The sequence below is a fragment of the Pelophylax lessonae genome (genome assembly GCF_965119305.1).
Source record: "Pelophylax lessonae genome assembly, chromosome: 4".
NCBI classification, from domain to species: domain Eukaryota; kingdom Metazoa; phylum Chordata; class Amphibia; order Anura; family Ranidae; genus Pelophylax; species Pelophylax lessonae.
The window spans coordinates 214512001-214526822 of NC_138771.1; the positions used below are offsets into that span (position 1 = coordinate 214512001).

The 14822-nt window shown below is 48.7% G+C and overlaps 1 protein-coding gene across 1 annotated transcript in view; it reads right to left on the minus strand.

The window, feature by feature from the left end:
- The window catches only part of MAPK11 (mitogen-activated protein kinase 11), a 64405-nt gene extending 52109 nt beyond the window's left edge, over positions 1-12296 (minus strand). The window contains exon 1 of the mRNA XM_082257093.1: positions 12114-12296. Within this exon, the coding sequence (XP_082113219.1) occupies positions 12114-12226 (113 nt within the window). The 5' untranslated portion in view covers positions 12227-12296. The remainder of the gene's footprint in view (positions 1-12113) is intronic.
- Positions 12297-14822: the final 2526 nt, after the last annotated feature.

A 14822-nucleotide genomic window follows, 5' to 3' on the forward strand; every position in this document is an offset into this window, starting at 1 on the left:
AAAAAGCAAAATGAAAGATGCGCCTTAAAGAGAGCACAGGTAATAGTTATCTGGTCCCCTGCATGTGTCACCAATCTTCACTCTCGATCCTTGTCAAGTGATCTTTTGTATTTGACACTTTGGGGTATATCAGAGACCTAGTCCCCAGTTCAGCACTGTGGTTCTTTCTGCCAACTCCTGTATCACTATAAGTGCCAGGTTAACACTGATCCGACTTGACAGGCGACTTGGTCGCCTGACAAGTAGCGTTCCATTCTGTGCAATGGAACCGTTCTAATCAGAGCGACTCAAGTCGCTCCGGCTAAGAAAAATGTTCCTGCGCTATTTTTTTGAAAAGTCGGAGCGACTTGCATTGACTTCCCATTATGTGAAGTCCTTGTAAGCCGCGCCAAAGTCGCGGTGCACAGGCGACTTCATTAGTCGCCCGAAGTCGGGGCGACTTCGAGTCGGACCAGTGTGAGCCGACACTTAAACAAAAAGTAAACCACTCAAGGTATTTACCCCTAAATTTCACCACCACTTCACATGGAAAGGGTGCTAGCCCTGTATGTATCAGAAAATATTTAGTGAAAAAAGTCTGGATGGCCGCACTCCAATGAAATCACCTTTATTTGTCTATAAGAATAAAATGACAATCCATACAGCACAGTGAGGGTACGGATACAGCTAACGTGTTTCACACCCTTCTTGGTGCTTAATCATAGCTAAGCTTATGATTAAGCACCGAGAATGGTGTGAAACGCGTTAGTTATACTGTGCTGTATCTATACCCTAACATTGCAGTATGGATTGTCATTTTATACTTATGTACGAATATTGGTGATTTCATTGGGGTGCATCCATCCAGGACTTTTTTTTACTACATATACCCTGTATCACTATTGTTTCCTCGAGTGATATAGGGGAACTGAGGAGAAAGCACAAGTGTCTTACTAAGTGTAGCATATATGGAATTTATTATCGATGACAAGAGTATTACTCTAAAGGGTAAATTCCTCAAAAGCATTGAGAACTGCAGATCGTCCCCATCAGTGGCACGATGGGTCAGGATGGCCTGAAGGAGCCCATGCTCCACAAACGCGTTGCCTACGACATCCCATTATACCTGGGAAATGATGTCACGACTAGTCACCTGTGCTTTCCACTGCTCCAGGAAGTGCTGGAATCCACCAGCAGCGTCCTTTCGAGTGCTCAGCCGCAGGTCATCCTGACCCATCATTCCACGGGGACGATCTGCAGTGTTCTATGCTTTTGAGGAATTTACCCTTGTGAGTAATACTCTTGTCATCGATAATATATGCTACGCTTACTATGGCGCTTGTGCTTTCTGCTCCGTTACCCTCAAGTCACTTTTTGCTTTTACACTGAGCTGCCACAAAAGTGAGCCCACTTATGGACTTTACAGACTTTTCTATAATAGAGTTTTTAATCAAATTTATTTGATTGCTTTGAGAACCTCTGGGGCACACTAGTATATACATTTTGCACCAATACCAATGTCCGTTGTCTAGTGATATAGGGGTCAGAAGGTGGAGCCACAGAGTATACAGGGTCGTCAGGCATTTGACACTCATAAATGATGAACGCAGAATGCTATTCAGGCAGCGGTTTCTCTACAAAGGGTGAAGATCTGTAGTGCAGAAAGAGAAAGAGAAGGAGCAGCTAGTACCTCTGTCAAACGTAGGAAACAGACATTCTAACGCTTCTCCTCTGTGTCCAAAACACACACAAAAAAAAGGTTTGGACTGGAGTTGGGATTTACCAACAACATCTCCTGCAGAATACCCCCAGATCTCCTGGAAACTTTTTGTAAGTCTTTTGTTGAGGTCAGTGATTTGGGCACTGTGCAGAAGAACCATCATTCATTTCTATAGAAAGGCTTTTATTCACCTCCCAACTAAGAACCGCCTTTCCATAGGACTGAAAGAAGATTTTTCTGCACATAAGCAGAAGAAGCAAAGTCCTGTGCAGCTCCCTTTAAAAAGGGATAAATGAACTGAAAAAAAAAAAAAAAAAGACTACTGATCTGCCAGAAATTCAAAGTGCTAAACTTCCCATTTGGGTTGACAACACAGTGCCTTTGCACAGCACTGAAATGCCCATCGGCATTGTCATCCCTGCCTACTAGATTACCTCCTATCTGTTTCTCTCCACATATATCCATTGGCTTATTTGGCCAGCAAACAATGTTAATATTTTGACTTCTCAAAGCCTGTGTGTAGGGAAGGAGCTTTTGAGAGATGTAGTTCTGGAAGGTGTCACTATATCATTAGGAGCCGAGGCCTTTCAAGAATTTTACAAGCCTGGTGATAATGTCACATGGAACAAAAGCCCTTTTTCCAAACAGAAACAGGATAAAAGAAAAAATAATAATGCTGGAACATGCTTTAAAAGGGTTAGAATAAGGATGCTTTGGGGCAGATTTGGGCAATACCTGGATACACACTTTAAAGAGGAGCTTCACTCTGTAAACAAAAAAATTTAAGTCAGCAGCCACAAACACTGTAGCTGTTGACTTTAAAAAAAAAAAAAAAAAAACAGACACTCACCTGTCCCAAGATCCAGCGATGTCCTCACCTGACCTGTCTTCAGGTCAAGGCACCAGCATCTTAACTGTGGGCAGCCAACTGTGACTCCTTGTGGCTTCACAGCTGGCTGCCGTTGTGCATGCATGAGCTGTGCTGCACCTCGTGAATGGTCCCGCAGTTTCCTGGGACCTGTAACGCGTCCCAAGGGACTGCAGGGGAAGGAGGGGGGGGGGGGGTTTACTTCCGTTCAGGTCGCTGCATCGATCTGACCGAAGTGGGAGCGGGTACTTTTCAAACCTGGTACCTGCCCTGCCTGACCAATTATGGAAGAGGAGGAGGGGGGGGGGAGGGGGAGAAAGAAGGAGAGGCGGAATGTCCCCTATTGGGTAAGGTTCTGCTTTAAGCTACACAAAGTCATGAGATGGAAAGCAAACATCCAGGTATAATCTGACTTTTTTAAATATGCACAGAGAGATGGATCATTTTCGCACATTGTTTAACCCTAGTTAATGCCAGTGCAATTTGAAAAGCGTTTTGACAGTTCAAAATCGCACCCTATTGCCGGCAATGGAACCGTTCAAATCGCAGAGACTTTGAAAAAGGTTCCCGCGCTACTTCTGTGAATTTCATGCACAACTTGCATTGACATCTGTGTAAATGAAGTTGCACAGATGTCAGCGAGCCGCACATAAAAATGGCACTGATTGGTGGCTTTGAAATCGTGCTGAAGTAGCCAGATTTTAAAGCTGCAATGGGGTAAACCAGGGCTTATACCTATGGAGGAGGAATGCTAAAGGCGAAGTTCACCTTTTGAAAAAAAATAATAGAAAAAAAAAAAAGATGCACAATGTTTTGCAGGTAAAAAAAAATGTGTATAAGGAGCTTGCAGAGCATTGCAACCGCGATCAGCAATGACGGGTGCAATCTCAGGCTCCTGCAAACTCTCAGGATAGCTGTTTGCTCGTACATTGTATGGGCAGGCAGTTACCTGAGAGCAGGATGAGTCAATAAATTACCAGAGTGCTTACCAGCATTCTCATAGTTCATTGAAAACTACAAGCCGTCAGTTGCAATGGATGATGGTATTTGTAGTCTATTCAGTCACAGGAAACTGTGTGAATAAATGACACGGCCATGTGGGCAGCGCCCTACACAGCCATGCTGTTTTCAAATTGTGACAGCAGATGCTGGGAGACGATCCCCTGCCCGCTGTCACAGGGAAAGGGGGATCGGATGTGCAGGGTGCAGATGCTGGAACATGTTATATTTTCCACCGAACATTAGGGTAGAGCATTGAACATGATCGAAAAGTGAATTTATTTTTGAGCCTTTTTACATAGGAGTGATATGACAGGTCTAATTGCAGGTTAGATTGCAGCCTGGTGCCGGCAATGGCACCATCGCAATCGGTGCGACGCCGACTATATGGCGCCGCACCGATTTCCAAAAGTAGTTCCTGAACTACCTTTGGCGACTTCAAGTGACTGCGGTGCATGAACCTGCATAGATGTCTTTCAAGTTGCCCCCAAAGTCAGATTAAAATGCCGCTTTGAAATCGTGCGAGTTCAGATGAAGTCACATGATTTCAAAGCCGCATTAAATGTGAACGAGGGCTTAAGAACAGAACATCCAGATGTCCACATATCTCTATGGAAAACAATAGAAATTATCTCAGAAGTTTAGCCAACCAATCTACCCATTAGAACAGAACACACAAGGGATATGGTCACGGTCAGCCCAGGTGATGAGTATCCTATTTCTATGAGCAGCTTTAGTATGATTTCTCCTGAACATGGAATAATGGGAAGATAACCACATAAACCACATGGCGACACTAAATATAAAGAAACTTGTCAAAAGTGGGAGCTGTCACGCAGACTTGTTGAAGTTGGATGCTCCAGGGCTGTGATCATCTTTCTGTTTACGACCCAGAACAAGCATGTGTATATATTTATTATAGTCACACTTACACACACAGTTGCATGCTGAAGTTTGCACATCCCTGGCCAAATTACATAATAGGTAAATTTTGTAAAGAAGTAGAAAACTACTGCGGGAAATAATGGGTTAATAAAATAACACATTTAGAAATGTTAATGCACAGTTACATTTTATTGCACACTGCGGCATCTCAAGTCAAACCAACTTAGAAAAAGGTTCCTGTATTACTTTGGGGCGACTTCATCACGACTTGCATTGACTGTTAATGAAGTAGCAAGCAAGCCGCAATAAAAGTCGGGTTGCAAAGTCACGTGGCTTTTCGGCCGTGGCAGGGTGAACTGAGCCTCAGTCCCTGTTCAAATCGGAAAGATTTGACATGCGATTTGACAGGTGAACTCGCATGCCAAATCTCAGCCTATTGCCAGAAAAAGGCACTGTCCCAATCGGTGCGACGCCAACTTTGCTTCGCTGTATCGATCTCTGTATGCGAGTTCCTGCACTACTTTTGGCGACTTCAAGGGCGATTTCAATGGACATCTGTGCATGAAGCCGCACAGATGTCTTTCAATCCCCCCCCCCCCCCCCAACTCGCACTGAAATGTGGGTTTGAAATCGTGTTCAGCTGAACTCACAGAATTTCAAACCCGAATTCAGTGTGAACGTTCCCTAAAACTGGTCTCTGGGATAGGCAAATGTCTAAATATGTACCAATCAGCTTCTAACTTCAGCTTGTTCAATTAAGCTTTGACAATAAAACCTGGAGGCTTATTGGTTACTATGCATGTGTGCTACATTCAGTGTTCTCCAGTTTTAGTAAATCCCCTCTATTTCACATAACAGTGAACGTCACTTTTTTGCTACTTTTTGGTCTGTTAAAGGCCAACTCTGGGGAAACTTGAAATGTATCCCTTGCAGTGGGGCTGCACCACACTGCAAGGGTTAATGGCTGGTTTAGAGTAAGACTATACTCACATTAGCGCGTAGTCGCACAATTTCCAGTGCGACTTTAACCTGACTCTACATTCTCTGGACAAAGGTTGCATCAAAAGTCACACCAAAGTAGTGTAGGCACCTTTTCAAAGTTCAAATTTAAGTTGCATCGATTTGAACGGGTGTTGGGCTGCAACTTTTTATGCGACTTTTATGTCCAAAGTCACATGACAAGTTGCACAAGTGTGAATGGAGCCTTAAGCCCCTTTTACAAGCTGAGCAGGAGGATGACAGCTGTGTCTCCGTGCTGTGTGTGGAGACAGAGCTGTCAGGACCCCATGCATCTCTATGGGGGAATCGGATGGGAACGGACCGCCTGTCTGTTCTCATCCGATCCGATCCGCTGGACGGATGGAAAATGGGGTTTCCATCCGTCCAGATTTGATGGATCAGATGTCAGCGGACATGTCTTCGCTGACATCCGATGCCCCATAGAGATGCATGGGGTGACCGTTCAGATCCGCCCAAAAAATTGACAGGCGGATCTGAACGGTCCGCCTGTCTGAAAGGGGCCTAAAAGTTACTTACCTGTTACTCCACTCGCAAGGTAGTAGGAGGTATGCTAAATAGCATTTAGACAAGCCAGATGCTGTTTGGAAACAAATGCGATGTACTAATGAAGTAATAATTAAACTCTTTGGCCAGAATCAGCAAGGGTTTGTACCAAGAAAAAAAAAAAGGAGCAGCATTTGATGAAAGAAACACCTTGCCAACTGTTAGGCTGTATTCACACCTGTGTGCCGCATTGCCTTATTTGGTGCGTTTGTCGCCCAACAGCATAGGGCGCCCTATTCACTTGAATCAGCTGCCCCATGTGTGCCAAAAAAGCTCCTGCACTTTTATTTTTGCAGTTAGGCTCCTTTGACACGGTCTGCTGTCCGGTGCGGTCCGTTCTCTGCTCAGCGGGGGATCGATCCGCCGATCCCCGCTGAGCAGCAAGGTGACAGCTCCCTCTCCGCTCTGTGTGCGGAGAGGGAGGTGTCAGAGCCCGCTGCTCTCTACGGGGGAATCGGATGAGAGCCCATTCACACTAAAAAGTGTGCGTTACCCACTCAGGTGCATTGTCACGCATTGGTGTGTTACGTTTTTAAATGCACTGCAATACTTTTTTTAAACTTCATTAAGCTATATTTGTAAAGAAAACTGTGACTGTTTTGTCTTGTATGTTTATCTGCATTTACATGCAATGTGTTCCTCGGAAAATAATGCATGTTCTACTTTTTTCAGAAAAGGGCAGCGCACACAGTGCAACATACTGGTGTGAACCTGTTGAAATACATTGATTTTTCAATGTATAATCGTTGATCTATGCAGGTCAACGAATCGGGTTTGATTGATCCCTGACTCCATTCACACCAGCGCGACTTGTCAGGCGACTTGTCAGCCTGACAAGTCGCGCTCCATTGACTGCTACAGGAGCCGTTCTAATAGGAGCGACACAAGTCGCTCCGACTTAGAAAAAGGGTCCTGTACTACTTCGGGGCGACCTCGGAGCGACTTGCATAGACTTCCATTATGTGAAGTCCATGCAAGTCGCTCTGAAGTCGTGGTGCATGGGAATGCACAAGTTGCCCCCGAAGTAGTACAGAGCCGTGTCGCCCCAGTGTGAGAAAGGGGGTTATTGTGTAGTCTTTCTTTCTACTTCAACTAATGGCCAGAATACACGATAAGAAAATCGGCCGAAAATTTCCGTTCAGCGAAGGATCGGCCGATATTCTACTCGTTAATGCCCAGCCATCAGTGACCGATATCGATATTGTGAACGAAAAATCCAGTTTGAAAAAAACTAAAAATTCTGTCGTCTCGTTTGCGAACGAACGATATTCTCCAGGGATCCTCAAACTACGGCCCTCCAGCTGTTGCGGAACTACACATCCCATGAGGCATTGTAAAACTCTGACATTCACAGACATGACTAGGCATGATGGGAACTGTAGTTCCTGAACAACTGGAGGGCCGTAGTTTGAAGACCCCTGTTCTATACGTTGGTGTTAAGGTCGTTCATTTAAAATCTGTAGAACATCATCACGCATTCACTGTTTCGATGGTCGGCGGTCAAACGGTCGGGCGATATTCGGCCTGTGTATGTTGGCAAGGTTTTCGACCAAGGAACATTTTTTCATAAGTCGGTGGTCGAATGATCGGGCGATATTCGGCCCGTGTATTCCAGCCATAAGTATGTAATTTGTCTAGGCATGCCCAAAATGAACTTTTTTATGTACTAGTAGCAGGTGTTATTGTAAACGGGATAACAAATGTAGCAGGAAGCAAAGGAGAGCTAGTGAGCCGTGTTTACATTCTCAGGATTCAATATCCTGGACTGCACTTCAAGCCATCTGACTGATGGTACAGTTAAAACAAATGTTTACTCATCTGGAGAAGGAAGTTCTGATATGTACAACACTGCGTGCTATTGTATGCATTGGTCACAGGAGGCATGCAGTCTCCATGGCAATGCTTGACGAGAGGGGCACCTGAATGATGAGTGATATGGAGCAATTAAAAAATTATTCAAGAAGGGAATCACAAAAAAAATTTGTAACATTAGAAGACGTACTAATAGAGTGGATGTGGTTACTCCTTGCTGGCCTTAGGTCCTAAAACACCCTGTGCAAAGTTTAAGTGTGGGACCATTGCATATGGCAGGAACAGCTTCAACCTGCAAGGAAGTTCTGAAACTGCTGCTCAGCCCCACTTTCTTGTATATTAAATGTCCAGGGTGGTGAAATATATTGTGGATATCCAGAGATGCGAAAGTATGGTATGGAATGGAATTTTTAGCATTACAGATTTGATCTCACATTTTGTTAGTCTCTTTGACACTCCATCAGCCTTGGTCTCTTGCATTCTCTCTGCAGCTCTATACAGCACTGTCTCCTGCACTCTATCTACTCTATCTCTGTCTCCTGCACAGTCTCTCCAACATTCACAGTCAGGCAAAGACCCTTCAGAATTCTCCCCGTCTAGGCCAAGTCCAGACACTATTTTTCCTGCCCAGCCTTATCCCCCCCCCCCCCTCTCCATTCTTCTAGTCTGGCTCGGTCCCTCCAGAATTCTCCCCATCCAACCTAGTATCACAGGCATTTTTTCTTCGTCCTGACTAGTCCCTTGGGCAGTCTTGACATTCAGCCTGGTCCCTTGGGCATTCTCCCTGTCTGGCTCAGTCTTTACAGCATTCCCCCCTCTTGCCCAAAACCCTCTCCCCTTCTGGCCTACCTACACTCTGGAATTGTCCCTGAAATTTCTTCCTGTCTGGGGATGCCCCTACAGCATTCCTTGTCTCTGGAAAGGTCCCTCTGGCATTCCTGTCTGGCCCAGTCCCCCTGGTATTTTCCCCGGCTGGTCTAGTCCATCTGGTATCCCTCAGTCCCTCCAGCAACCCCCCCTGTCCAGCTCAGTCCCTCCGGCAATCTCCCCGTCCAGCCCAGTCCCTCCGGCATGCTCTCTATCTGACCCAGCCTCTTCATCATTCTCCCGAGTTGCTCCAGTATTCGCTCCGCACAACCCAGTCCCTCCAGCATTTCCCATTTGTCCCAGTCTCCCCCAACAATCTCCTTATCCAGCCTAGTACCTGAGGCATTCTGTTTCCAAACAACCTAGTCCTTGGGAATTCTTTCCATCTAGCCTGGTCCCTCTGGCCCAGTTATTCTGGCATTTCCTCTGTCAGTCCCTCCGGCATCTCCTCTGTCAGGCTCAGTCCCTCCGGCATCTCCTCTGTCAGGCCCAGTCCCTCCGGCATCTCCTCTGTCAGGCCCAGTCCCTCCGGCATCTCCTCTGTCAGGCCCAGTGCCTCCGGCATCTCCTCTGTCAGGCCCAGTGCCTCCGGCATCTCCTCTGTCAGGCCCAGTGCCTCCGGCATCTCCTCTGTCAGGCCCAGTGCCTCCGGCATCTCCTCTGTCAGGCCCAGTGCCTCCGGCATCTCCTCTGTCAGGCCCAGTCCCTCCGGTCCCTCCTCTGTCAGGCCCAGTCCCTCCGGCCCCTTCTCTGTCAGGCCCAGTCCCTCCGGCATCTCCTCTGTCAGGCCCAGTCCCTCCGGCATCTCCTCTGTCAGGCCCAGTCCCTCCGGCATCTCCTCTATCAGGCCCAGTCCCTCAGGCATCTCCTCTGTCAGGCCCAGTCCCTCCGGCATCTCCTCTGTCAGGCCCAGTCCCTCCGGCATCTCCTCTGTCAGGCCCAGTCCCTCCGGCATCTCCTCTGTCAGGCCCAGTCCCTCCGGCATCTCCTCTGTCAGGCCCAGTCCCTCCGGCATCTCCTCTGTCAGGCCCAGGCCCTCCTGCATCTCCTCTATCAGGCCCAGGCCCTCCGGCATTTTCTTTGTCAAGCCCAGGCCCTCCGGCATTTCCTTTGTCATGCCCAGGCTCTCCGGCACTTCCTTTGTCAGGCCCAGTACCTCCAGCAATTCTCACTGTCTGGCTCAGTCCCTCAGGCATTCTCTCTGTCTGGTTCAGTCCTTTCAGCATTTTCTTTAACTGTCCCAGTCCCTCCAACATTCTCCTCATCCAGCCTAGGATCTCCAGCATTCTGTCTACGTCAGACCTATTCCTTTGGGCATTCTTTTCATCCAGTCTGGTCCCTCAGGCATTGCCCCATCTGCACCCAGTCCTGTCTGGCCTAGGCTCTATGGCATTTTCCCATCTTGCCCAGTCCCTCCCGCATTCCCCCATCCAAACTGGTCCCTCTGGGCATTATTTCCACCCTTGAACATTCTCTTGCCTAATCCATCTGGCATTCTCCCTGTCTGGCTCCATCTCTAAGGCATTTCCACCTCTGGCCCAATCCCTCCAGCATTTTCTCCTTCTGACGCAGCATCACTGCACCATTTTTCACATCCAACCGAATTCCTTTGGCATGCTACCCGTCTGTCTCAGTCTTTCCGCCACCCTACTAGTTTGTCCCAGTCCCTCCGGCATGCTACCCCTCAGTCTCACTCCTTCCGGGACGCTACCCCTCCGTCTCACTCCCTCCGGGACGCTACCCTTCCGCCTCACTTCCTCCGGGACGCTACCCTTCCGCCTCACTCTCTCCGGGACGCTACCCTTCCGCCTCACTCCCTCCGGGACGCTACCCTTCCGCCTCACTCCCTCCGGGACGCTACCCTTCCGCCTCACTCCCTCCGGGACGCTACCCTTCCGCATCACTCCCTCCGGGACGCTACCCTTCCGCATCACTCCCTCCGGGACGCTACCCTTCCGCATCACTCCCTCCGGGACGCTACCCTTCCGCATCACTCCCTCCGGGACGCTACCCTTCCGCATCACTCCCTCTGGGACGCTACCCTTTCGCATCACTCCCTCCGGGACGCTACCCTTTCGCCTCACTCCCTCCGGGATGCTACCCTTTCGCCTCACTCCCTCCGGGACGCTACCCTTTCGCCTCACTCCCTCCGGGACGCTACCCTTCCGCCTCAGTCCCTCTGGGACGCTACCCTTCCATCCCAGTCTCTCCGGGACGCTACCCTTCCATCCCAGTCTCTCCGGGACGCTACCCTTCCATCCCAGTCTCTCCGGGACGCTACCCTTCCATCCCAGTCTCTCCGGGACGCTACCCTTCCATCCCAGTCTCTCCGGGACGCTACCCCTCTGTCCAATGACAGCACAGAGTATGCAGACACAGGAGAGCACACCATGTCCAATCACACAGGTGATACAGGCTGTACACCTATACAAGTCATCCAATGACAGCACACCATGTCCAATTGCACAGGTGACACAGGAGGGCACACCATGTCCAATCACACAGGTGATACAAACTGTACACCTATAGAAGCCATCCAATGACAGCACACCGTGTCCAATCGCACAGGTGACACAGGAGGGCACACCATGTCCAATCAGACAGGTGATACAAGCTGTAGACCTATAGAAGCCATCCAATGAAAGCACACCATGTCCAATCATACAGGTGATACAAGCTGTACACCTATAGAAGCCGTCCAATGACAGCACACCATGTCCAATCACACAGGTGACACAGGAGGGCACACCATGTCCAATCACACAGGCTGTAGACCTATAGAAGCCATCCAATGACAGCACACCATGTCCAATAACACAGGTGATACAAGCTGTACACCTATAGAAGCCGTCCAGTGACAGCACATCATGTCCAATCACACAAGTGACACAGGAGGGCACACCATGTCCAATCATACAGGTGATACAAGCTGTACACCTATAGAAGCCATCCAATGACAGCACACCATGTCCAATCACACAGGTGACACAGGAGGGCACACCATGTCCAATCATACAGGTGACACAAGCTGTACACCTATAGAAGCTGTCCAATGACAGCACACCATGTCCAATCATACAGGTGATACAAGCTGTAGACCTATAGCAGCCATCCAATGACAGCACAGAGAAGGCAGACACAGCTGTATGAATGCACAGTACAGACAATCCCCAAGACACAATATAAGAGAACAGTAGACTATTGTGCAGACATACAGACAGAGTGCAGACAATAGGTCCCTATAAGGGCTGCACCTCTCCTCATCCAATCAGATGAATGAACCTTTATGGCACACATGTCCAGGAGCCGTGCACTCCACACCGGCGCCCCTCCCCCACAAATGCGCTCTATATAAAAGGGGAAGCCGGGCACAGGCCCAGGAGGACACTTGTTCCCTCACCTCCCCCTTCCCGCACCTACCATACAGAGCCATAGGCCCCCGAGCCCACCGGGGTGAGGTGCTGATACCGCTCCGGCACCTCCCACACCGTCTTGTTCAGCTCTTGCCGGTAGAACCCGCTGCGGCTGCTCATCTCGGTGGAGCCGGCACACACAGCCCTGGCTGCAGTGGAGGAAGGAGGCGGGAGGAGGAGGAGATGGAGAGGGCTGGGGGAAGGGAGGAGGAGGAGGAGGAGAGGGATCGGTCAGGTGGAGGGAACACTACTCATAACACTAAACTCATACTCAGCACTGGATTATATGAACGTGACACATACCTCATAATCCAGCCGGTGTCACTCCAATCCCGGGACAAGGCGGCTCCTGGAATGTGTCACTATGAGCTCCATGACACCCAGCTCATAGGATGGACTCATCCCTGCTTCTTCAACCTGTTGTCACCCGCATTACACATCCAGTGCCTTAAAATGAAAAAGTATTCATACCCCTTGAAATGTTCCACATTTTGTCATGTTACAACCAAAAACGTAAATGGATTTTATGTGATAGACCGACACAAAGAGGCACATAATTGTGTTAGGCTCGGTTCACACTGAGGCGACACGACTCCTTATTACTTCGGGGGCGACTTGTGCATTCCCATGCACCATGACTTCGGAGCGACTTGCAGGGACTTCACATAATGGAAGTCTATGCAAGTCGCTCCGAAGTCGCCCCAAAGTAGTACAGGACCCTTTTTCTAAGTCGGAGCGACTTGTGTCGCTCCTATTAGAACGGGTCCTGTAGCAGTCGAGGGAGCGCGACTTGTCAGGCTGACAAGTCGCGCTAGTGTGGACCGGCTCTAAGGCTGCATTTACATGTCAGCGTATGGATCGCGGGCAGAATCCCCGCGATCCGGAGATCATTGCAAATCGCAGGACGCCTGTGCGTTGCCCGTGATTTGCAATAGCACCTCAAACGCTGAGCGATGTTGCCGCGATTTCCGCCTGCCGAATCGCAGTAACATCGCGCAAAAAAACTCGCGGGACACATTACGCCCAAAAAAGTACAAGAGCTTCTTTGGAGCGTATTGCGTCCCGCAGGCAGGCAGAAATCACTGCAACATCGCTCAGCGTTTGGGGTGCTATTGCAAATCACAGGGAATGCACAGGCGTCCCGCGATTTGCAATGATCTCCGGATCGCGGGCGGAATCGCGGCGATTCTGCCCGCGATCCATACGCTGACATGTGAATGCAGCCTAAGGGTCCTTTCACACGGCCGCTCCGTGTGTCCGCAAATCATCCTATTTTTTTGCGGATGATTTGCGGACATAATGTAAGTGAATGGCACTGCGGATGTCAGCGGAATACCATCTGCTGACATCCGATTTTCCTCCTTTCAGTTCTGTTCCGTTTTTTCAAATGGAACAGAACCCTATTTTTTCATCCGTGTAAAAAACGGAAAGGAAGGAAAATCGGATGTCAGCGGTGTCATCCCATAGACTTACATTATGTCCGTATATCATCCGCAAACGGATGGGATGATATGCGGGCACACGGAGCGGATGACACAAATGTCATTCGCTCCGTGAAAAAAAAAAAGTCCCGCAGCGGACTAAAGCAGCGGAGCGGCCGTCTGAAAGGACCCAGTGGAGGGAAAATGATAAATGTTTTCACAATTGTTTACAAATAAATATGTGAAAAGTGTGGTGTGCATTTGTATTCAACCCTCCTGAGATAATACTTTGTAGAACCAATGAGGAAAAAAGGCCTATGCGCTACCAATGGGGTAAATGTGATGGGGTTATACGATGGAATTCTGAAGTTGGTGTGTTGGTTTATTTTCTTGGTTGGAGAAATCGAGCGCTGATTTTCCCCTCTGTATCTAGTTCTTTGTAGAACCACCTTTCGCTTCACGTTTTTTTGGGGATGTCTCTGCCAGCTTTGCACATCTAGAGTGACAGTTTTGCCCATTCTTTCTTGCAAAATAGCTCATGCTGTGTCAGATTGGATGGAGAGTGTCTGCAAACAGCAATTCCACAGATTCTCAATTGGATTTAGGTCTGGACTTTGACTGGGCCATGGTAACACATGAATATGCTTTGATCTAAACCATTCCATTGTAGCTCTGGCTGTATGTTTAGGGTCGTTGTCCTCAGGGCTGGTGCTAGACTATTTCGCACCCTAGGCAAGGCCAGTTACCTGCACGACCCCTCCCCCCCAAAAAAAAATAAATAAATAAAGGTTCCAAATGCAGCCTGTACAGGAATGCTTTCTTCCACTGTTGCATTCAGCACGGCTTGGGCGGTACCTCATTGACTGGATATCTCTTCTTCATGGATTAGCTGAAGTTTGCAGGAGACGGCTTCGTCTCCAGCTAACATCATTCAATCCTGTAGCGGTATGCAGAATGTCGGCGCAGTGTGTGGGGAACAGAGCAGACATCTGAATTTTTTGAGGCCCCTTAGACAGCTTTAGGCCTGGGCCTGACCCCTCTTTCATTAGGGTCCCCAAATTCCTCCTCTCCCTTACATCAGGATCCCAAGAGTCTCCTCTCCTTAAATCAGGGTCCTCAGCGTCCCCCCCTTACATCAGAGTCCCCAGAGTTCACCCTTACAACAGAGACCCTGCTTTCATTAGGATCCCCAAAGTCTTCCCTTACATTACAATCCCAAAGTCCCCCCTTAAATTAAGGTCCCTATTGCCCCCCTTACATCATCTGCCTAGTTCGCCTAGTGGTAGCACTGGCCC